The 20486-nt window shown below is 36.1% G+C and overlaps 1 protein-coding gene across 1 annotated transcript in view; it reads left to right on the top strand.

The window, feature by feature from the left end:
- Positions 1-20486, top strand: part of SEMA3A (semaphorin 3A) — a 164970-nt gene that overhangs the window by 131739 nt on the left and 12745 nt on the right. Inside the window, exons 11-14 of the mRNA XM_014884314.2 lie at positions 3602-3821; positions 8917-9008; positions 11643-11684; positions 17216-17373. Of these exons, the coding sequence (XP_014739800.1) occupies positions 3602-3821; positions 8917-9008; positions 11643-11684; positions 17216-17373 (512 nt within the window). The remainder of the gene's footprint in view (positions 1-3601; positions 3822-8916; positions 9009-11642; positions 11685-17215; positions 17374-20486) is intronic.

Genomic DNA, 20486 nt, shown 5'->3' with positions numbered 1-20486 from the left:
GAGGCCATGCCACTGTAAATGTTGTTAGAATGGCTGAGGCCAGCAGTTTGTCCTAGCCCAATGACAGTGACTCTGATCCTGGGTTCTGCCACTCTGAAAAAAGAGAAGCCCCTCACACTGTTTTATTAATAGGATAAAACTGAATTTTAAAATGAGGTGCATTTCTGGCTGGAAAGAAGCTTTTTGTTTTTAAAGTGATAAAGTTGTGTGTGTTTTCAATGATTTGAAGATCTGAGAATAGAGAAGAAAAAAATTTTTGAAGTTCTTTAGATGTCAGACCTTTAGACTCCTTTTCCAAGAAATGCAGAAAGATGGGAGAAAAAAACCTGATCTTCGAGTAATTCATTTCCAGATTGCACTGCAGTTAAACAGTACTGAATTATCTCAGGAATTTAATAGGTGAGGTGCCAGTAAGCTTCTTGAGCATCTGGTGATTTGCCCAGTATGAGTAAAAGAAAAGTAAATGTTTTTTGAATAACTAGAAACCTTTGTAAACAATTGCACATCAGCTTCACATGTGACAAAGAAGTTGCCAGAATTTTTCCTATAAGATCTACAGGACTTTTTTTTTTTCTTTCTTTCTTTCTTTCTTTCTTTCTTTCTTTCTTTCTTTCTTTCTTTCTTTCTTTCTTTCTTTCTTTCTTTCTTTCTTTCTTTCTTTCTTTCTTTCTTTCTTTCTTTCTTTCTTTCTTTCTTTCTTTCTTTCTTTCTTTCTTTCTTTCTTTCTTTCTTTCTTTCTTTCTTTCTTTCTTTCTTTCTTTCTTTCTTTTTCTTTCTTTCTCTTTCTTTCTTTCTTTCTTTTCTTTTCTTTTCTTTTCTTTTCTTTTCTTTTCTTTTCTTTTCTTTTCTTTTCTTTTCTTTTCTTTTCTTTTCTTTTCTTTTCTTTTCTTTTCTTTTCTTTTCTTTTCTTTTCTTTTCTTTTCTTTTCTTTTCTTTTTTAAATTTTCTTAAATTATCTGTGAGAGAGGGAAGGACTTTTCTGTATACCTCATCTTAACTCATGTACCTCATCCTGAATTCCTATCCAACTTTCTCTGAATTCAGCCAGAGAGCTTTTCTCTGCTTTATGGCACCAAGAGTTATGACCAAAGAGCTTTTTCTTCCTACCAAAATGTAGATATTGATTTGTTCTGTTGGATTCCTTACTGGGCCTAGTCCAGGTAATGCACTTTAAACTTCATATTAAAAGACACAGAGTTACAGTAATTTTTTTATTCTCAGAAAAGCAGGGGATCCAAGGAGTAATAGGGGTCTCAGAATTGAGTCTTATTCAAACACACAGAATTATTACTCTAATTCTAGTTTTATGAATTTTCTGTGCAAAATATATCCTGGTCCCTAGAATGATAGAATATCCTGAGTTGGAAGGGAACCACAAGGGTCTCTGAGTCCAACTCCTTGCTCTGAACAGAACAGCCCCAAGAATTACAGCATGTGCCTGAGAGCATTGTCCAAACGCTTCCTGAGCTCTGGCACTCTTGGTGCTCTGACCACTTCCCTCAGGAGCTTGTTTCATATTGCTGCAAGTAAAATCCTTTGTTAGAAAATGAGCAAGAAAGTTTCAAGCAGTTGAAACACAGCTGAAATTCATTTGCCTAAAATTGAAATGAACATTCATTTAGTATTTTTTTCAGTGTTTGCCCAGCTGCAATTAACAATACTTCGTTCTTGTGTAGTGATTTTTATACATAGAGTACTTTACAGCTGTTATCTAATTAATTGTTATCTAATTAATCCATGTAATTAGTATTGAACTGTAGTTAGAATATTAATTTCTTAATTAATTAAGCAAACTTAAAATTTAAGTGTAGCATTTGAAACAGTGTCTTTGAGACAGACAATGGTTTGACCCATAATTATGAAAAGTCCATCTGATTTTCTCATCATAACATTTTTGTTCAAAAGAGCAAGAACATATAATAACAAGAAAACGGTTGAAAAATCTTGAAAAATAAAATAGATAGCTAGTTTGCTTTCTGCTTTGTCTGCTCCACATGCCTTAATCAAATATTCTTCTTCACTATATTCTTCCCTTCCATACAAACAGAATGCAGGAATTTGCTTACTAACAAATATGCCAGCAAGGGACAATTTACTTTATATGTCCATGCTGGAAGTATCCCTTTGCTGAGTATAGCAACTACTAGTTTTGACCACATTGATTTTTAAATTTCATTTCTGTTGAATTATTAATAATTTGGATCAAGGTGATAGCAAAGACAATTGATTTCTTCTGTTGAGCATCCTGCAAGGTTTGGATTCTTGCTTAATAAGATCTTATCTGCTAGGTTTTTAATTTAATTGGAAGGTATTTTATACCTGGATATAAAGGGCACATTATCTCAAGCATTTTAACACCAGTTATTTATATTTGAAGTTCAAATACTGCAAAATAATTATTTTCAGCTTGGATTCAGTGTTTTATATGTCTTCAAGAGTTATCTGAACAGATCAGCAGTTGGGGTCACCAAGATCTTTGACAAGGATCTTTAGCCTGATGTCATTGTGGCTCATTTTCTTTAGCCATTCAACAGTACTAATATACTAGTAATGCTTATGTTAGTGTTACATCTAACTGTTCATAAAATACTTACCAGTTCTACAGAAGAGATGATGGCAAAATGGTGGTCATCATCCACAGTCTCCTGATGGGGATATGTAATAGCTGAAAGTGGAGAAATACTTTTGTGGCTACCAATACCATGGTCTTACCTCTCATTTCCAGCCTCTGGTTTCTCCTTAGAGTGGGAAAACGTAAGCTAAATGTGAGAAGTAGAACCCTGTGGTTCTCACAGATGAGAAACAAAACTGTCTGGCACACCTCTGGGTATATACAGGGGAAAAGTGACTTTTTTTTGTCTTACATCATGGACCGGACTCATCCCAATGGGATGCCAGCTGTTCTGTCACTGTGCAGGACAGTGAAGAGTTACTGCAGATCCTTTATGAAACTCATCTCACCTAAGAGTTCACCTGGATGGTATGATGAGTAACATTCAGAAAGCCTTCTTTAGAATCCAAGGGGAGAAGAAAAAAGATACATTTAAGACATGACTCACTAGATTTGATTTAGTGTAACACATTATTGGCACTACATGGAGGACACAGAGTTGTTGAGACAAGCAGGGGTTTGAAAAGTCAGTAGAACTGGGCATGTCCCAGGACTTAAGGATTTGGTTCCTCACGTAGTGATTTGGACTTCCAGTCAACTTCTGAAGACAATACTTTGAAACAAACATGATGGCATAATTAATTAATTCTGTGTTGCATATATAACCAAGCACTGAATTGCTTGCCTTGTATCAAATGATTTAGATATTTCAGAATTTCTTCCTTCTGACAATTAAAGACTAATACTAATCACAACTGGACTTAAAAGCTTTTGCACTGGAAAGGAATGAAAAAAGTGATATATGAGGATCATTTGCATTCTGTTAATTATATTGGTTTAATTCCAAAATAAATTTAAAAATAGAGACTATGAGTGACAGAATTAACTTCCGCAAAACACTTAGATTCCCTGACATATTTAATTATAGACTGCTGTAAATGAGATAATAAATAATAAAATGTAAAACATTTCATTTTTTTTTATTTCTAGTGCCCCAGTAAAACATTTGGAGGTTTTGATTCCACCAAGGACCTTCCTGATGAAGTTATCACATTTGCCAGAAGTCATCCTGCCATGTACAACCCAGTATTCCCCATCAACAACCGTCCCATCATGATTAAAACAGACGTGGATTACCAGTTCACACAGATCGTGGTGGATCGAGTAGATGCAGAAGATGGCCAATATGATGTGATGTTCATTGGCACAGGTGAGAGGTCTTGAATCTACATTGTATGCTCCTCCAGGACTGATGGAAACCTAGAGCAGAGAGAAATTCATACTCTGAAACTCAGAACAATGATACTTGGAACATTGACTGAAGAACGGTGTAAACCTGTGAAAATTTGGGGCAGGACCCAAACTTTGCATGTGGAGAGGTTTTGTTACAAATATTCACTGTTACAGGTTCAGGCCATAGCCTGCACCTCTTAATTCTTTAGGAGCTTTGCCAGCTGGATTAAGATCAAACCACCCTCTTTCCAACTACTGCTATTAGAGATTTTTATTAGAAATGTCTTGCCTTATTAATTATAATTTAGTATTAAAATGAGGAGGTACCCATTTTGAAGTGCAGCATAAATATTATTAATGTGAATGAGGCAGATATCCAGGTATGGTAAAAGTCTTTTGTGCCTTTCAAGTATTTCAAGTATTGTCTTAAGATGCTCAGCTCTTCAGCCAAGAGGGTACATCATTTTGCTTAAGATGAAGATAATCTGGCACAAATGGAGCTCTTTTCAGAAGAGCTGGTATTCAGATAGAAAGATGATATCCTTTCCAAAGCATTTGCAGAATCATACAGCTTGGGCATCATAGAGAAGTGTAAATATGCACTCAGAAAAGACATTTTTTCCAGAAAGGTAATAATGAGAAAGAGTATCCAAAAATTAGCTGACATGCATTTTCCTAAATTCAGTGGTTTCAAAACTGTGATGGGTAGCAATTGGTGGATCTGTTTCTTCATCTCTGGAAGTTTTGCCTTAGTTGGCTGATGTTTCAGTTACTTTGAATAAATGTATTTTAAACTTTTACTGAACATAATTACTAGCAATTAGACATTGGCATCTGAAGCCAAACCAAATCAAACCAAAACCCTACTGCTTCTTTTCAGTTTGGACCAAAAAATCCCTCTAGGTCTGTCTTAAAATAATCCAACTTTTTATATGCTTTAAATAAAGTTCTGGTACTCTAGACCTGGGGTCAGATTTCCAAAGCAATAAATGTAAGAACTCTTTCATGTTGATGCCTGAAATGTATTATGAGTAAACTGAGAGCTGATGAAGCTTTGTGTACCAAACACAGTGCAAGCATAACAATTCAGAACATTTACTGCAGAAAACACAGCTCTGCAGGAAGGGTTAAAGCACTTCAAAGCTGTAAACTGAGTTATTAGATACCAATGCTGCAGTATGTTCTTGCATAAAACACTGAAAAGTATTTTCATATGATTTTACACAACATATATATTTTCCATCACACATTAGAGACTTCAATGTCATCCACAATTCACAGTGTTTGGTGCCTTTCAACAAGTCCTCTATGACCTGATTTGGCCTACAAAAAACAAATTAGTGGCATACACGGTATGATACTGAACAAACATAAGGAACTTATTTAAGTATATTTCTTGAGCAAAAGAGGTGGCATTTAACTCTCCAAAGCTTGGCCTTTGGGCTATGAAAGATGCATTATTTTCTGCAAGGGAAAGCAAAAAGTTCTTCCAGAGACTCACTGTACTTTGTTCAAGACTTCTGTTAGAGTAAGATGACAAGACAGAAATTCTTGGCTTTTTTAGACTGTGAAGGAAGATTTGCTTAAAACTGAGCTACAGCTTCTAGATAGTTACCACTGCATATGCTGGTTATTTTGTTTTTATTATGTCTAGCATTTCTCATATATAAATCAGTCAGGCGAGATCTCCCTCTAGAAGAACCTAAATGATAACTTTTACCTATGAGTTGAGAGTTTAGGGTTTTTCTAAACCACTAATGTGTAGGTGTGTGATAAATGCTCAGGATTCCATCCAATGCTGGTGATAGCCCTGCCCACAAACTATAAGAAAAGTGTTGAAACATTATTACTTTCAATAGCCAAAAGATATTTCAGCACCAAAATCCCATCTTTCTAATGCAGAGTTTTTTATTATTGTTTTTTGAAATACTACTTCTGTCCATAGAAACCATTATTTTTCCAGCAGGAGGTCATACCCTCATGGGACAAGAACAGGCATTGCAACACCCATGCCTGGAGCTGGAGCACAAAAGATGCTTCGTGCTCCTCTGAGCTCACTGTTCTTATTGTGGTTTTCAGAATCAGGAAAAGGTGTATTCAACTTGGGGGGAAAGGTAAAGAGGAAATACCGAGGCCCTGCCTGCCTTCTGCCAGAGAGCTGCACTGAGCCAGCTGCTCAGAGTCAGAGGAATCAGAAACAGATACACAATCACTAAATATTACTTCTTCCCAAGCAAAGAACTAGCTGGGAAGCAGATTAGGGACTCTAGTCACAGTCCATTTTCCCACTTGGTGATCTGAACCTGTGACAAAGCCAGAATTATGCTCCCTGGGGTATGACTGGGTTTTTCTGTGCAGGTCTGTCCCATCAGATTAGATAATATTTCTCTGTATTTTCCCATTGCTGTTTGAGCAATCTACATTATTCCCATGTGCTGCTGAACTGCAGCGTGTTGAAGAAATACTTTTTTTTTCCTTTTCATTGAATAACTGATGATAATTGAACACAACATAATTAATGGCCATCCAGTGTGGTCACATTTTCCTTTCCTGTGGGGGAAATCTTGAGCTGAGCAGTTTCTTTCCCACTGTGATTGTACCAGTGTGTTTCACAATGAAAATAAAATCCTATCGGCGCTCTTGAAAGCAATCAGAAAAAACAGGATTTCATGCATCTCCTGATTGTCTAATATTTGGCATCCTTTGGCACAGTTAAAGTACCTCTGTCAGTAAAGCAAATTAATAACAGTAATCTTATCTTACTAAACAGAGCCTATTGATCCTAAAGGAGACGCCTGATTCCATTTGTGTGAAATTGTTGGAAATACTACTCTGTAAAACTTGATGTAGAGCTCAGATAAAGCCCCACTTTGGTACCTGTGGCCTGACCAGAGTCTCCACAGTGATTAACTCAGTGTACCTTTGACCTCAGAGGCTTTCTTGAGATCAGGCAACTGTAATTGTTGCAGGAGCCACTTAAAAGTCTGACCTTTTGTTGAAACAACATTATGGGAAACTTGTGTCTGCTTAGTGCCCACTCAGTCTGTCTTATGAAAAATCTCCCTTTATTTCTAGGATGTTATTTAATGGATTATGACTGAGGACAGTCCTAGTCCAACACAGAATAGAGTTGTGACACTTGGTTACATTTATTAGGACAGAGTTTCCTGTTTTTCACCTGTAAAATGTGTTTTCCTCAAAACCACAGTCATCATATTATCAGGACAATTAAGGAAATTACCTCATCAAATTACAAATATAACTACTGTTAGATTATCTCTTATTCTGAATTATTGTGTTGTAAAAACGTGGAATTTTTTCTTATTATTTTAAAGTTTATATTGCGTTTGTTCTGTTCTTAATATTTCTTGTTTTAAATACAATCAATTATTACCAGTGACCATAATGAAAACCACTCCAAAACCACTTATCTAGTATATTTTACTAGCTTAATTTGTACGTGTAGATACCTGTGTAAAAAGAAAGATGCACTTTGCTTTGTAGTTGCTTAAAAATATAACTGTTGGTTTGTGTTTTTTAAAATAGTATATGAATTTGTGGCTAGTGAAAGAAAACAGTGATGTACATATTCTGGAGGAAAAGAATTTGCTTCTTTCTGAAATTCTAAAAATATGTATCTAGAATCCAACATCTGCTTATAGGGAAGCAGATGGAAAAAATGAAAAATCTCAGTTCCACAGGATATTCCAGGTTTTCTAGAATATTTAAATACAAAATCCTGTAAAGAAGTACCAGAATTTTCTTATTGAAGCAATATCTTTTAAGTCAGTTGCCCGATAAAAACATTTCTAATGCATGTGATCTCTTTGTCTCAATTTTATGTGCATTATAGATATAGAAGTAGAGTTGTCATCTTTTTATTCAGAAATTTCAGCTAACAGCCACAAATTATACAGACTTATTTTATATATATATATATATATATATATATATATATACATATATGGTTTTGTGTAATTGATGGTTAAATTCTTGTTTTAAGAATGTCAACCTTTGTAGTTATTTGAGAATTTTATCCCCTTAAAATGCCTTGTGTTTTCCTAAACCATTAAAGCTGTAGGATGTGCAACATGAAAAGTCCTTAGGGACATAGTTATTCTACCTGTGGTACATTTACATGGCACTACACTTGACTGGTTAAAAAGAAAAGTTGCATACAGATTGTTTCCATTTCAGGGAGTCTGCAGTGATGTGTGCCAGCCTAGAAATGGTTCTTTGTGTTTTTGTTGTTTCCTGGAAATTGTGTTCATAGAAACAAAGAAATAAATCACAGATGCAGAAGCTGAATAACAGAGATGGTCTTTAGTCTCAACCATGTTCACAGAACCAAAGACAGTAGCTCTGGAATTTGAAGTGTTCGCCTTGTTCATTTTAAAGCTTGTTGCAAAACTCCAAAAACGTAATTTGATATAATACTAAAATGCTGGTGCACACCTATTTCTAAACCAAAGGCACAAGTTGTATGCTTTTCACCCCTCAGTGAAGAACCAGCATCTTACACACAGTGAAATACAGATGCCTTAAGGGGCTTATACATCTTAGGTACTTTGTTTGACACAGGGAAGATCGCATGTACTTAAGAGACCTAACAGCTTCATCTGTCTAAGAACGTTTGTCCAGATGGTTTTACATCCATTCTGCAGTATCTTCACATGTATTTTAAGGAAGACAAACATCATATCTAAAATGGACAATAAAACACACCTGCATAAATTTGGAGCATTTCCTTCCCCAGTCATGAATCTGTCATTTTATACTGTCACTTAAATAGTATTTCAGTCCTCTCTATTCCTTAATAACTATAATAGTATGTATTTTCTTTGTTGCATTTTGATAATTGAAATACTTAAATATCCTACTGAAATTCATTGTATTCTGAGGTTATTTTAAATAACAGTTCTTTTGAATGAGTGCTGAGAGATATGTAGCTTCATAATCTTTATATGTGATATAATTATATATTACAAGAAATTCTGGCTGCTATAAAGCAGAAGTATTCATCTTAAGCACCTTTTTTTCTTTTTTTCTTTTTTTTTTCTTTTCTTTTCAAGATATTGGAACAGTTCTTAAAGTGGTTTCAATTCCTAAGGAGACTTGGCACGAATTAGAGGAAGTCTTGCTGGAAGAAATGACAGTCTTTCGGGTAAGTGCAGCTAAATTTCAAGTGTCAGGTTGTAGATTTCTCTGTGGACAGCTGCAAACTCAACTTCTTGCAGTCTAGCCAAGGAATAGCCTGGCATACCCCTCTAATTAGCTTGTCATTTAGAGACCCAGACACTAGTCAAAATAAACCTTGAAACTTGCAGTGCGAGCTGGAGGTTAATGATAAAAGAAATGGCATTCTGGGCTCTTGTTTGGTGGTTTAAAAAGTAAATTAGTATTTCTGAATCTTAGAGCTCTTGCATGCTGGATTTAAATATCTACCTGTGCAGTTCTGGGAACAATGCCTGTCTGTTTTCTCCCACAGAGATATGTAATATACAGATTTATAATTGCATCAACTCTCAAAACCATTCAGACTATCAGCGTATTGTAACTAGGAAGATGCTTTAGGAAAACCAGTGATCTGCCCAGATTTCTTATGCTTTATAATCTGAGGAACAAAGTGTTTATATTTTCAAAGGTCACTTTGGGGTCTCATTTTCATGGTTTGACACAAGGCACCATAAACACCCTCTAACTCTAGTACTTTTTGGTGAAATCAATCTTTTCCATTTTTACTGTTTGAGCCACCTAAAAAATACAGCATCCCATAGGCAGCCCTGCAAGGCAAGGCTGAGTAAACCTTTCAAACACTTCCCAGACAGAACCCAGGGATGTCTTGTGTTTTGTACACAACAACGAATCATTTACATTCCCCACGTTATTCTCTCTGTCAGTGCTGTCTTATGGCACCATTTCCCTGTCTCCAGGGCTTGATCCCTGGCTGGGAGCACGAGGTTGGTGTGACAGTGTGGAGATGCTGCTGGCACGCTCTGGGATCCTCTTTTGTGTGTCTCACTGCAGCCGTGCTGCCAGGGGGGCCCAGCCACCACATCCTCATCAGACTCCATTGCCATCCCTTCACCTTGTTTTTCTGAGCAGAGACAAAATAGCTTAACAGAGCTTCTGCCATTACTGGTACCAATCTTGCCCAGAAACCTCTGTTTTGAGTGCAAGACACCTCTGAAACATGTGTGTCCCTGTTCTTGCAATCCACAAGGTTTTATAGAGACAACTTTTTTTTTTCCTTTTTTATACATGCAAAAGTCAATACATAAAAACAGGGTAATTTGGAATTTGTTGATAATATATGAGTCTCTTCCCTGAAACTAATAGAAGTGCCAAGCTAAAGGAGATCAGAAAAAATATGATAGTGAAAGAAGGAAAATAAATGGAATTAATTTTAGTTAAGAAAGGTTTTACAGAAGTAGAATAGTTAATGGCAAATTCAGATTTGGACTTTACTTTACATGTGTATTTTTTCATCGCATAAAAGTATTTTGGTGTTCTGATTTACTTGAAAGCTCAATTATCTCTTTAGGCATGTATTTAAGCCTTAAAGAGGGCGTTAATGTACTTCAGTGGAATAAGCAAAATTTGTGTGCATAAGATATCAGTCTTTCAATAGGGAATTTCCAACAGATTTTAAATGTACCTCATCCAAATGTAAGTTTTCTTTAGTTGTAAAGAGTATATATGCATCATGAACAATGAATTTTGATGTTAAGCTGCAATGTGCTGAGTACAGTGCTTTTCATTTAAAATTCCACAAAGCTGAAAGTCTTTCATATCTGTTACATTGATAACAAATGCTTCTTTAAACCCCATTTCTGCAATATTTCTCTGAACAGCTGAGCAAACAAACTAATGAGTTGAATTTTCATTCAAATGTTACACTTAATTGATGGTTTTAAATAAGGTCTATTAACCCCTCTGCAAAGGCAAGTCTATGCTTACCATCCACTGACCCGTATCAAATTCTATCAGGATAAGCAAGTTGAAAACCATACAAGTGTAAAAGCTTAATAAGGACTTTATTAATGTACACAACCAAAAGTATGGTGTGTAGGATCAATAGAAGATTTCTAGATGGAATAAAGTCCATACAGAATTGGGTTGCACACTGTCTATTATGCCACTTTTGCTCTTAAAATTAAAATGCATCCAAGAACCCAGACCTAAAAGTTGTAACAGTTGATTAAATAATGGATATTCCAGAGTGCAAAGAACCTCCTGCTCATTTTGGTTGCATGTTCTGAAAATGCATGTAACCTCTTTGTAAGTGAATAGTGTGGAGCAGTTTAAAAGATTATACCTGGGATTAAAACTTGTTATGAGTAAAATTTCACAAGAATGGGATTTTCACATTGATAGACTTAAAATTGGTTGCTTATTTCAGTATTATTACCTTTAATAGATAGTATCTGTGAATTTTCATATACCCATTATTATTTTCATATAACCTGGGAAGTTCTTGAAATGCAATTTTAGTATTAAGTGTAGATAACAATTTCAAGACATGGAACTAGTGACAAAGTGATCACAATTAAACTGTATTAATAATGGAAAATTAAATATCTACAATCAACATAGCAATCAAAGATGCACTCAGATATGTACATGCATTCTAATTCATTTACAGCTAGAAATTATTCCACTGCAAAAGATAACAAGAAGGACTATTACTAGGGAGAGTCTAGTTTAATTTCAGGGTTTTCTACCTTGTGCAAATAGTATTGTAATAGATTTTTTATGTTTATAGCTCATTTTATATTTTAACTCTATTTTTCCCTAGGAACCCACTGTTATTTCAGCGATGAAGATTTCCACAAAGCAGGTACTATGTGCACAAATGTTAAATCACTTTCAAATATTTATTGGTCTCTGTCTTCTAGAGACAGTAACTTGGCAGTCAGCAGAGACATATTAATTGCAGCAGCAGCATCCCATCCCTTTACATAAACAGCAGTAGTTTCTCAGGAAAATGTGACGTGCAACAGGGAAAAGAAAAGCCTAGTTTGTGTTACTTACTGGTAAGGTGGAAACTAAACACAAACTACCCAGCTGTCTGGTGGCTCTCTAGAAAAAAAAATTAAAAATCCACATTATAGAATGCTTCCATGAGAGAGAGACCATTCAAAGGGAGTGGCCAAACTTGGTCCTTTTCTTTAATGGGACTAGTTCCAGTAGAATTCCTGTAGAATAGTCTGGTACAAAATGCAGATGGTGGAAGCAAAGGATGGAAGTGAGACATCCTCCTGTCTCTCTGTCCTCTGCCCATTCCATTCCCGGGTGTGCATCATTCAACTCTAACAAAAGATCAGCAGACCTGATGCAGTCCAAATTTTCCATGGCCTTCTGGTTCAGTGATGTGGTTAGAATAAGGGTTTCAGACTCCAAAATTTATATTTCCTGTTGAGTACCCTGAGAGCTAACTGCTTATAGAAAAGATACATTTTATAAAACAAGACTGTAACTAAAATGAATTGAACTTCTTGATAGATAGAGGTAAAGTTTTGTCTGACTTACAGTAAAGGTGATTCCTGCATTTCTAAGCAAATTTGTGAAGCAGTTGATAAATTATGTGGTTGTGCTATGAACATTGGTTTGCAGTCCAGGAACAAAGTGGATATTAGGGGCCTATCTTCCAGTTTTGCCTGGAATTAGGTGGATGGATCCCAGCCACTGTCATTTCCTGTCTCAGGAGTCTAAGACATAAAATTTAGTGTCAAATTTAACTTTTTTTCCTTTTCATATATGTGCTGTTCTGGAGGCTAATTTGGTAAATACAAAGAATTTGTTTTCGTTCATGTCATGGTCAGGAAAGAGGAGATTTGGTATTAGTTTCAAGACTAGGTGCACTAAAAATTGTGCACATTATAAGTACAATTTGGTTAATTTTGCTACCTCACTCTCTACATTATTAGACAGAAGTTGAATTCATTCTGTAATGGACAGAGCCAAATGTAATTTAAATGCTGCATATTTAACTCTGAATTCACTGTCTTTAGGAAAGTTGTCTGAAAGCATTCATGTATTTGACAGAAAATGTTTAGGGGGGACACTGTTCTAACAGTTTACCACCTAAACCAGCAAAAATGGCAGAAAGGCAAAAATGACAAAGAAAAAGGTAGTATTGAATACTGGGATATTTAAAAACAGACCTGTCAAGTTGTATATATGTTCACATCATTCCAAAATGCTCTGCTTTGGATTATTTTTATAAGTACATTCCCTTAAAGCAGCCAATCATAGTTGAAAATTGATCATTTTCATACAGCTTTTTCTCCAAAGCATCTTCAGTTATTCAGGAGAGATTACAATTTTCCCTGAGTTTTCTGAAAACAAATTTATACTGCTAAAATTGTCTAAAGCTAAAAAAGAGCATAAACCACAAGTTATTCAGGCAGAGTAAAACTCATGAAAAATCAACCAGCCTCAGGCTAAAAATGACAGAATCATGATACACTATGACAAGCTTTTGGCAGTATGTATGAAATAAGAATATGGCAACATGTTTCCATTTTACATTTATGATTTAAAAATACTGTAGTTCTGTAACTCAAACACTTTACTCATTGTGTTCTGATAAGCAGGGTGGTTTTTGTATAAACAGCACGATAATTCTATGCATTGTGGAAAGCCAGAGCATGAAATGTAAATAGTAAAGCCAGCATGTTCTATTGAATGCCTTCAAAATAATCACTTCATTTTGTTTTTTCACTAACAAATCTTTCATCCAATTGTAAAAACATCATACAGGGAGTTTCTCCTTATTTCTAAATGTTTTACTACTCTGGTTGTTCAAAGCTACCTCTTTTGCCATCATGCCAATACGTTGTGTAACAAATTACTCTTCCTAAACACCAAAATCTACAAATTCTTCAGGAGCGGAACTTAGCCTAAGTTTTAAATTATATTAAGCTCTAAAGCTCCTGTCTCTTTCTCTCTCTGAGTATGTATTTGGCCCTTGAGCAAGAGTGGTTTTGAGTAAGGAAATTTAGCTTTTATGTGCAAGACTAAGCCTTAATACATTCTTTCTCCATTCTACTGTCTTTAACTCACAGGAATTTTGTCTATATTTTCTCACTGAAGCTACACATTCCTCCTGATTGTGTTCAGAGCCCTAGGCTTGTGTAACCTTATCTCTTAAACAGTTTATGCTTCGTTAGGAATAGACACAAACCTTCAGAGCATCCTTGAGCCACTGCAACACCCTGCAGCTGCCTCAGCTCACAGTTCTGTGGGAGACATGGCACCACTTGGCTTTGAGCATGCCAGGTGAAGCTCCATAATTTTTCCCTTACAAACATGGAAGCAGGCCAAAAAGTCCAGCCTGGATTTCAATCAAAGGTGACTTTTTGCAGAGCAACCTCTCACCTTTTCCTCAGGGTCAGCTTTGTGATGCTCCTCCAGAAAGCTGATGGATTCCTGGTGACATGGAAAGAGGAGGAAAAGGACAAGGAGATCCTTAGCTGAACAGACCAAGTCTTTGTCTGGTGAATTGCTACAAAGAGCTTCCTTTCTCTTGTATAAGATTTTCAGGCAAAGGCAAGGCAGATGCCTTCAGAAATATCTTAGTGACTACTTTTATAGTCTATTTCACCAAGTACTGAATTTTATTCAGAGATCAACATTTCTGTCCATAGCGGGCATATAGAAAGGACCAGCTCAAAATGAATATATCACTTAAACAGTGTGCTAAATTATTCTGAATTACTTCTCAAGACATTAAATTAATCAAATGGTACTTAAGTCTCATGCTCCCAAAAGTTCCTTTAAAAATTCTTCATGAATTTCCTCTTAAGCATTACACTTTTCCCATTCTGTCATCCCTTTCTCTGACTTTGGAGAAAGACTGCTTTTTTGGGCAGCACAGTGGGACCAAAAGAAACCACTGGATTGCTTAAAATATTAGTTTCCTCAGTTTTTCTTGAGTTCTGATACTTCTGCAAGAATTTTTAGAGGACATGTTTTTTGGGTTTTTTTGTTTTTTTTTTTTTACTCTGGTTTGATCTGATAATCTCACTCATTAAATTAACAATGTCTTGGAAGAGACGGCTGAAAAGGCAGTTTGACTGTGGTATGGCAAAGTAAGGTCAGAGCACTGATGCAAATAATTCTATTTCTATTTTCTGAATTTCATACTGCCTGGATTTTTTATATTGTTAGTGTCCACAATAATGATGACCAGCTGGAGTCTAAAACCATGATCAGAAAAGCAGCAAACAAGGCAGCAGCCTTAAGGCTGTGCAGCACCTGAAACATATGCTGCAGTTCACTGACTGAACTATGAACTTATCTACAAGGAATATAGTTTTTAAGTAACCCTATTTTGGCCTCTTTTTTTTTTTTTTTTTTTTTCTTCTTATGTTTCTGGTCATTCTTTAATTCTAAAGACATTTATTAGAAATCAGGGAGGGGATTTTTACCAAATGAAATTGGTTACAGAGGTACATAGGAAACCATTACACCATTCTTTATTTTCCCATGTGCATTCTCTGGGTTGATTTTTATATTAGCTGCACCACACGTTCCTACATGCTTATACAGATATTAATGCCCCAATTACATAGGACTCAGATCAATACCATCTGGACATTTAAGATACTTAACCGAAGCTCTAATTTGACCTATGCTGCCTCCATAATCAGTAAAGAGAAGAGGCTTCCCTTGAGAAGCAGTTAGGTCACCTAAGATTTGAATTGCTGCTCTTTTTACTGCAGGAGGGTACTTCACCAAAGGTGGGTACTTGATTAAGTCACTTAAGTTAGAGAGAAGCAGATCATCATGTCTGTTGCCTGTCATCTCTTCTCAAGGCTACAGCACTGACTGGGATGGGATTGTACAGTCCAGGCTTTGTGTAAAGCCCTGTGTGGTCAGAGATTTTTGCCTGGAGAATGTGGGTTTACAACCCAGCTATGAAACTATAATAGATGGAAGCAGCTGCTTAGAAAGGGTTTAGTTTTCAATTTAGCAGTGAATTTTCCTTTGGGGGCTTTCCTTGTCATATTTTCCTTGAGAAAATACTCGTGTTTATATAAATGCACGGGATGTTTCTGTTACAATTAATATGTCTGTATAAACTGCCAAGCTGCTGTCTCTGAAAGAAGTTAACACAACACCTCTTAGCAGTGTTTTTGGTGTTGCTGTCTCCTGTGCTCATTTTGTCTAGTAGGTAGGTGACCACAGCCATCTTCCTTTGCTAAATTCCCTGAAAATGGTGCCTCTACTGCAATGCAGGAGATGAACTTTTATAACACTTTTTGAAAACCTATTTTTTCACACCACGTTTATGTTTTCAAAGAACGAAAAATACAAATTTGTATTTTCTTCATGAGACTGCTTGGAGTAGGACCTTGAAGAAAGATATTCATGGGTCCAGTGTGGGTGCTGAGTGACAAGATTTAATAGCAAAATGTCAGTGTTTCCAAACCAGAGGGATTCTGCCCTTGAATTTTTGTGTATCTATTTATTTCATGTTCCCCTAGTTTTGCATCCCACTAATACTTGTTTTCTTTGTGAATTATTCCTAATCTCTCTCTTTGGAGTTTCACATGGGATCAGAAGTTCAGTTTTCTCATATCCCTCTCAGGGCCAACTTCCCTAGTGGACCACATGAATTTGATATCAGAGAGGAAATTGAGAGAGACAAGATATTCTGTTGTGATGCCATGCAAGGCTGTATTTCATTTTGTATGCATGTTTTTTTATTTACTTCTGCATTTGAACTGCATCTTCTACTCAACAGTGGTTTTTATCCACAATAAAACAAAACCTCTCCCCACATTAAAGATATGTTCCAATTAAATCATGTGACTTATAGAAAAGAGTACAAAACATTGGAATTACCAAAAGTGCAGAGAAGTGCATGCATAGCAGCACTTCCAAACTGAAATATCATAGCATCAGTCTGAAATAATTTACTTGGAGTTTCCCCTTCACAAACATAAATTGAAGTAATGCTTAGGAAATGTATGTTGAAGTTTTTATTTTTGTTCAAATTCAAAGGCATGTTCTCTGTTGTGTTTTGTCACTGCCTGGTGTTTTCCCAGTGTGAGGATCTGAATATAAAAAGAAAAAATTAAGAGTACTTTAATTTTCTTGCTGTTTAGGGAACCCACCAAGAGCTTCATGAAAAAATAAAGCTTTTCTTATTTGATTTTTTTTACCCTGGGGACAATTCTGTTGTCATTCCTTTAGCATGCATCCAGGATCATGATCCTTTATTGTATTTGAAGTGATCCTAACAGATGACTATATAACATTTTTTATGCTTTCCTAGAAAAATAAAGTTGTAATTTGCAATATCTTTTGAACTGTTGTTTTTTTGTTTGCTTTTTTTTTTTTTTTTAACTTTTACAACAGCAACAGCTCTACATTGGCTCAGCCACTGGAGTTTCACAGCTTCCTTTGCACCGCTGTGATGTGTATGGGAAAGCTTGTGCTGAGTGCTGCCTTGCGAGGGACCCTTACTGTGCCTGGGATGGCTCCTCCTGCTCACGTTACTTCCCCACTGCTAAGAGGTAGGGACACTTCTGGATGCCTGCATGCTTTGCTATTTGTTTTTACTGATGGTCTCAATATGACCAGAGGGCTTTGGAGGTTTTTCAGGGGATGGTTTTAACTGGAGCCCTTTCTCTTCCAAAGAAAACATCGTTGTGGGAGCTACATGCATGAAGTCTTGGTTGATTTAAAGTGACCACTGCTACTTCTTGGGCTGGCTTAAAAAGCTCCTGTAAGAAAACATTCAGACAAGAGTTGTCTCTGAAATTAACTCCTAACTTTATACGCATTGGTAAACAGCAAAAAGAAAAAAAATTTTCTTTAACATGAGGAGGGGGCTTAAAATCAAAATAAATCACTGCATACCCAAGTAAATTATTCTGCATTTTCCTGAATTCTGATTCATGAGAAATATTCCTAAAATATTTGGACATCGATAGAAACTTAACTTTTTCAGTGATATATAACATTATTGTTATTATTCAAAAGTGTAACTTGTATGTGCTGATGTGTATCCAAGTTGCCAGATCAGAACAACCACTGTTTTATAATTTTTCTGCATTGATGCTAAAATCTTTGCAATGCAAACATTGGTGGAAAGCTGACTCCACAAGTCAAAAATACCAATTTTATTAAAAATTTACAAGTCTAGTTGCCTGATCTGAAGGTTTAAAGTACCTTCTTTTCCTCCCTTTATCTTTGAAACTCTTTCTCTAAAAGTACACAAACTAGTTACTGAAGGGCTCCTGGCTATTGAAGTAGAAACTAGGAATGACTGAATAGGTAAACATTAGCAAATAGAAGCAGACATTGGTGTAGTTTGAGATTCCCTTGATAAACTGAGTAAAATTATTAAAAAGTGCTCACATTAAATGGAATATGCCAGACATCTTGCACGTATGAAGAAACAAAGAATCCAAGGGTTTATATACATAAGGGTTTTTATACATGAAATTAATTGCAGCAAATACTTAGCTGAGAGTGTCAGAATGCCAAATTCCAGGTTTAGATTGGTCGTTGAGAGAGATGAAATGTGGTAAAGGGTGAGAAGTTGAATAAGTGTCACGGATGTTTCAGATGGAGGGGATTAAAATTTTAAGGTTTGCATTACAATGTATGTATCCTAAACAAATACTGATGACAAGAGTGCTCATGGAACAGCGAGTTCTATTTTTGCACCAGGAAACAGTTAATCAGAGAAAAGCTTTTTGTGAAATTCTTTAGAAAATAGTTAAAGAACCTATCCCAAGAGAAGAGCCAGTCAAATTTTCTCAGCTACATGGGCTAAATTCTTATTTTTGCTGATAGTATGGCAGCTTCTCTGGAAGAAGAAGGAAAGGAGAGGGAGCAGTGAGGTTTTCAAGGAAACTCTAAAAGATGTTCTGAAAAGATTTTAGTATTATTTTAATACTAAAAACTGAAAAGTTTTTAGTATTAGAAATCCATATGGTTGAGCACTACCTCTGAGTTCAAGGAGACAATAAGATCAGGAGTCACTGAATCACTGTTTTCTGCCCTTTATCCCTGAACCTCATCTTTTCTCAGCATTCCTAGCACACATTCCTACTCCCAGCCAGTCTCAAGATCCATGGAGCACATCATCCTGTCGTTCCTCTGCTTACACTGATGAAGAAATAGGTCTCTTTGTCTTTTCCTTATCTCCAACTTACTGCTGCACATGGAGCTCATGTTTCCATCGGGGGTAAAGTGACTGGGACCTCTTCTTACAGGGGTTAAAGGGATGGGAGCTACTGGGCCCAAACTGGGTTGCACAGCTACAGGAAAACTTGGGGTGCAGAATTTACTTTTCTGGAGGCCAGTGTGAAATAAAAAGTTAGTGCTGGGAAGCTGGGATCCGAAAAATGCGTAAGAAAAAGTTCCTGTCTCTGCCACTTCCCCCCAGTTTTCTCTTGGCAGCAGCAGCAGAGTAGAGGTTTGTGCTAGTGGGAGAAGAGGATCCTCTGTTCACCTGGTACCTGCTCTACCCATTGCCTCAAGCCAGCTCAGAATGCATCCATGACAAAATTAGCATTGCTGGAAACAGCTTAAATAAATTTTCCTAATAATAAATTATTGTAATTTTAAGCTCCAGAAATATTGGGAAAATGGATTCATAAGGCAATTGTACAGTTGCTTTACTAGTAGTTGAGTTGAGGGTTTGGCGTTTTGTTTTGTCTTGTTTCTTCTTCGTTTTTTTTTTTTTAATGAGATTTTGTAAGCCATGATTTTATTTGCTTTTCTTTCTTTGTGTATTTTGCATGTCTAAATGACAGTTCAGAGCTCCTGTAGTGTGACCATTTCACTTTACCCCATGCAGATGTGTTCTGGTTCATATTTCATAAATCATTGTGTTGATACAATGGTGATATGTGCGACATTTTCCTGAGATTCCAACTAAACATTTCATTCAAACTCCATTGACAGTAATGAGTCTTTCCATAAACTTCTTGTCCACAAATTGTATCCTATAATATGCTGTTTTAAAATGTAGGAAGGAGTAGCAAAATTTTATGGTTCCTTATATCTTGGGTGTGTTTTTGTCATTGGTAATGAGTAATATGAAGATATTGGAAATTATGATTTGTACATTTTTTTAATCATATATCATTCAGCAGAAGATTCTTACTGAAGTGTGCTAAGATGTCCTAACTCATAATTTTAAAGACGTTTTTATTCAGAAAAAGATATAAAAATGCTCGTCTAACTTTCATTTTTTTTAAAAAAGCAAGCTTTTACTGTACTTAATGTAATTAGTTTCATGTTTAACGTTTCAGTAGCTGTCAGTGGAGAAGAGTATGGTTAAAATCTTTCGGGCAAGAGGACTCAGCTGTGCAGTTGTGCCTCTGTGAGAACTCTTGCTGATGCTGGGCTGTTAGAGCCTGCAAATAGGGCTGGTGTAGAGTAGAGAGATGGTCTCTGCTGCAGAACAATGGCTTTTAAAAATGTGAGCTGTTGTCACAAGGGAGTGACCAACAGCGCTTTTTACAAGGCTACTTGACTTTTGCATATCCGTTGCTGGATACCATAATCTGAAATCGCAGCATTGTTCAGCAGCCTAATCCTCTTTGTTCTCCTCTAATTTTGCAAGCCCTCAGGCTTTCTCCGATTCTTAAAGTAAAGTACTCACACTTGA

Source organism: Sturnus vulgaris, chromosome 5, assembly GCF_052056855.1.
Source record: "Sturnus vulgaris isolate bStuVul1 chromosome 5, bStuVul1.hap1, whole genome shotgun sequence".
Taxonomy (NCBI): domain Eukaryota; kingdom Metazoa; phylum Chordata; class Aves; order Passeriformes; family Sturnidae; genus Sturnus; species Sturnus vulgaris.
Note: the sequence above shows the minus strand (reverse complement) of the source record. Positions and strands in the feature narration are given on the sequence as shown.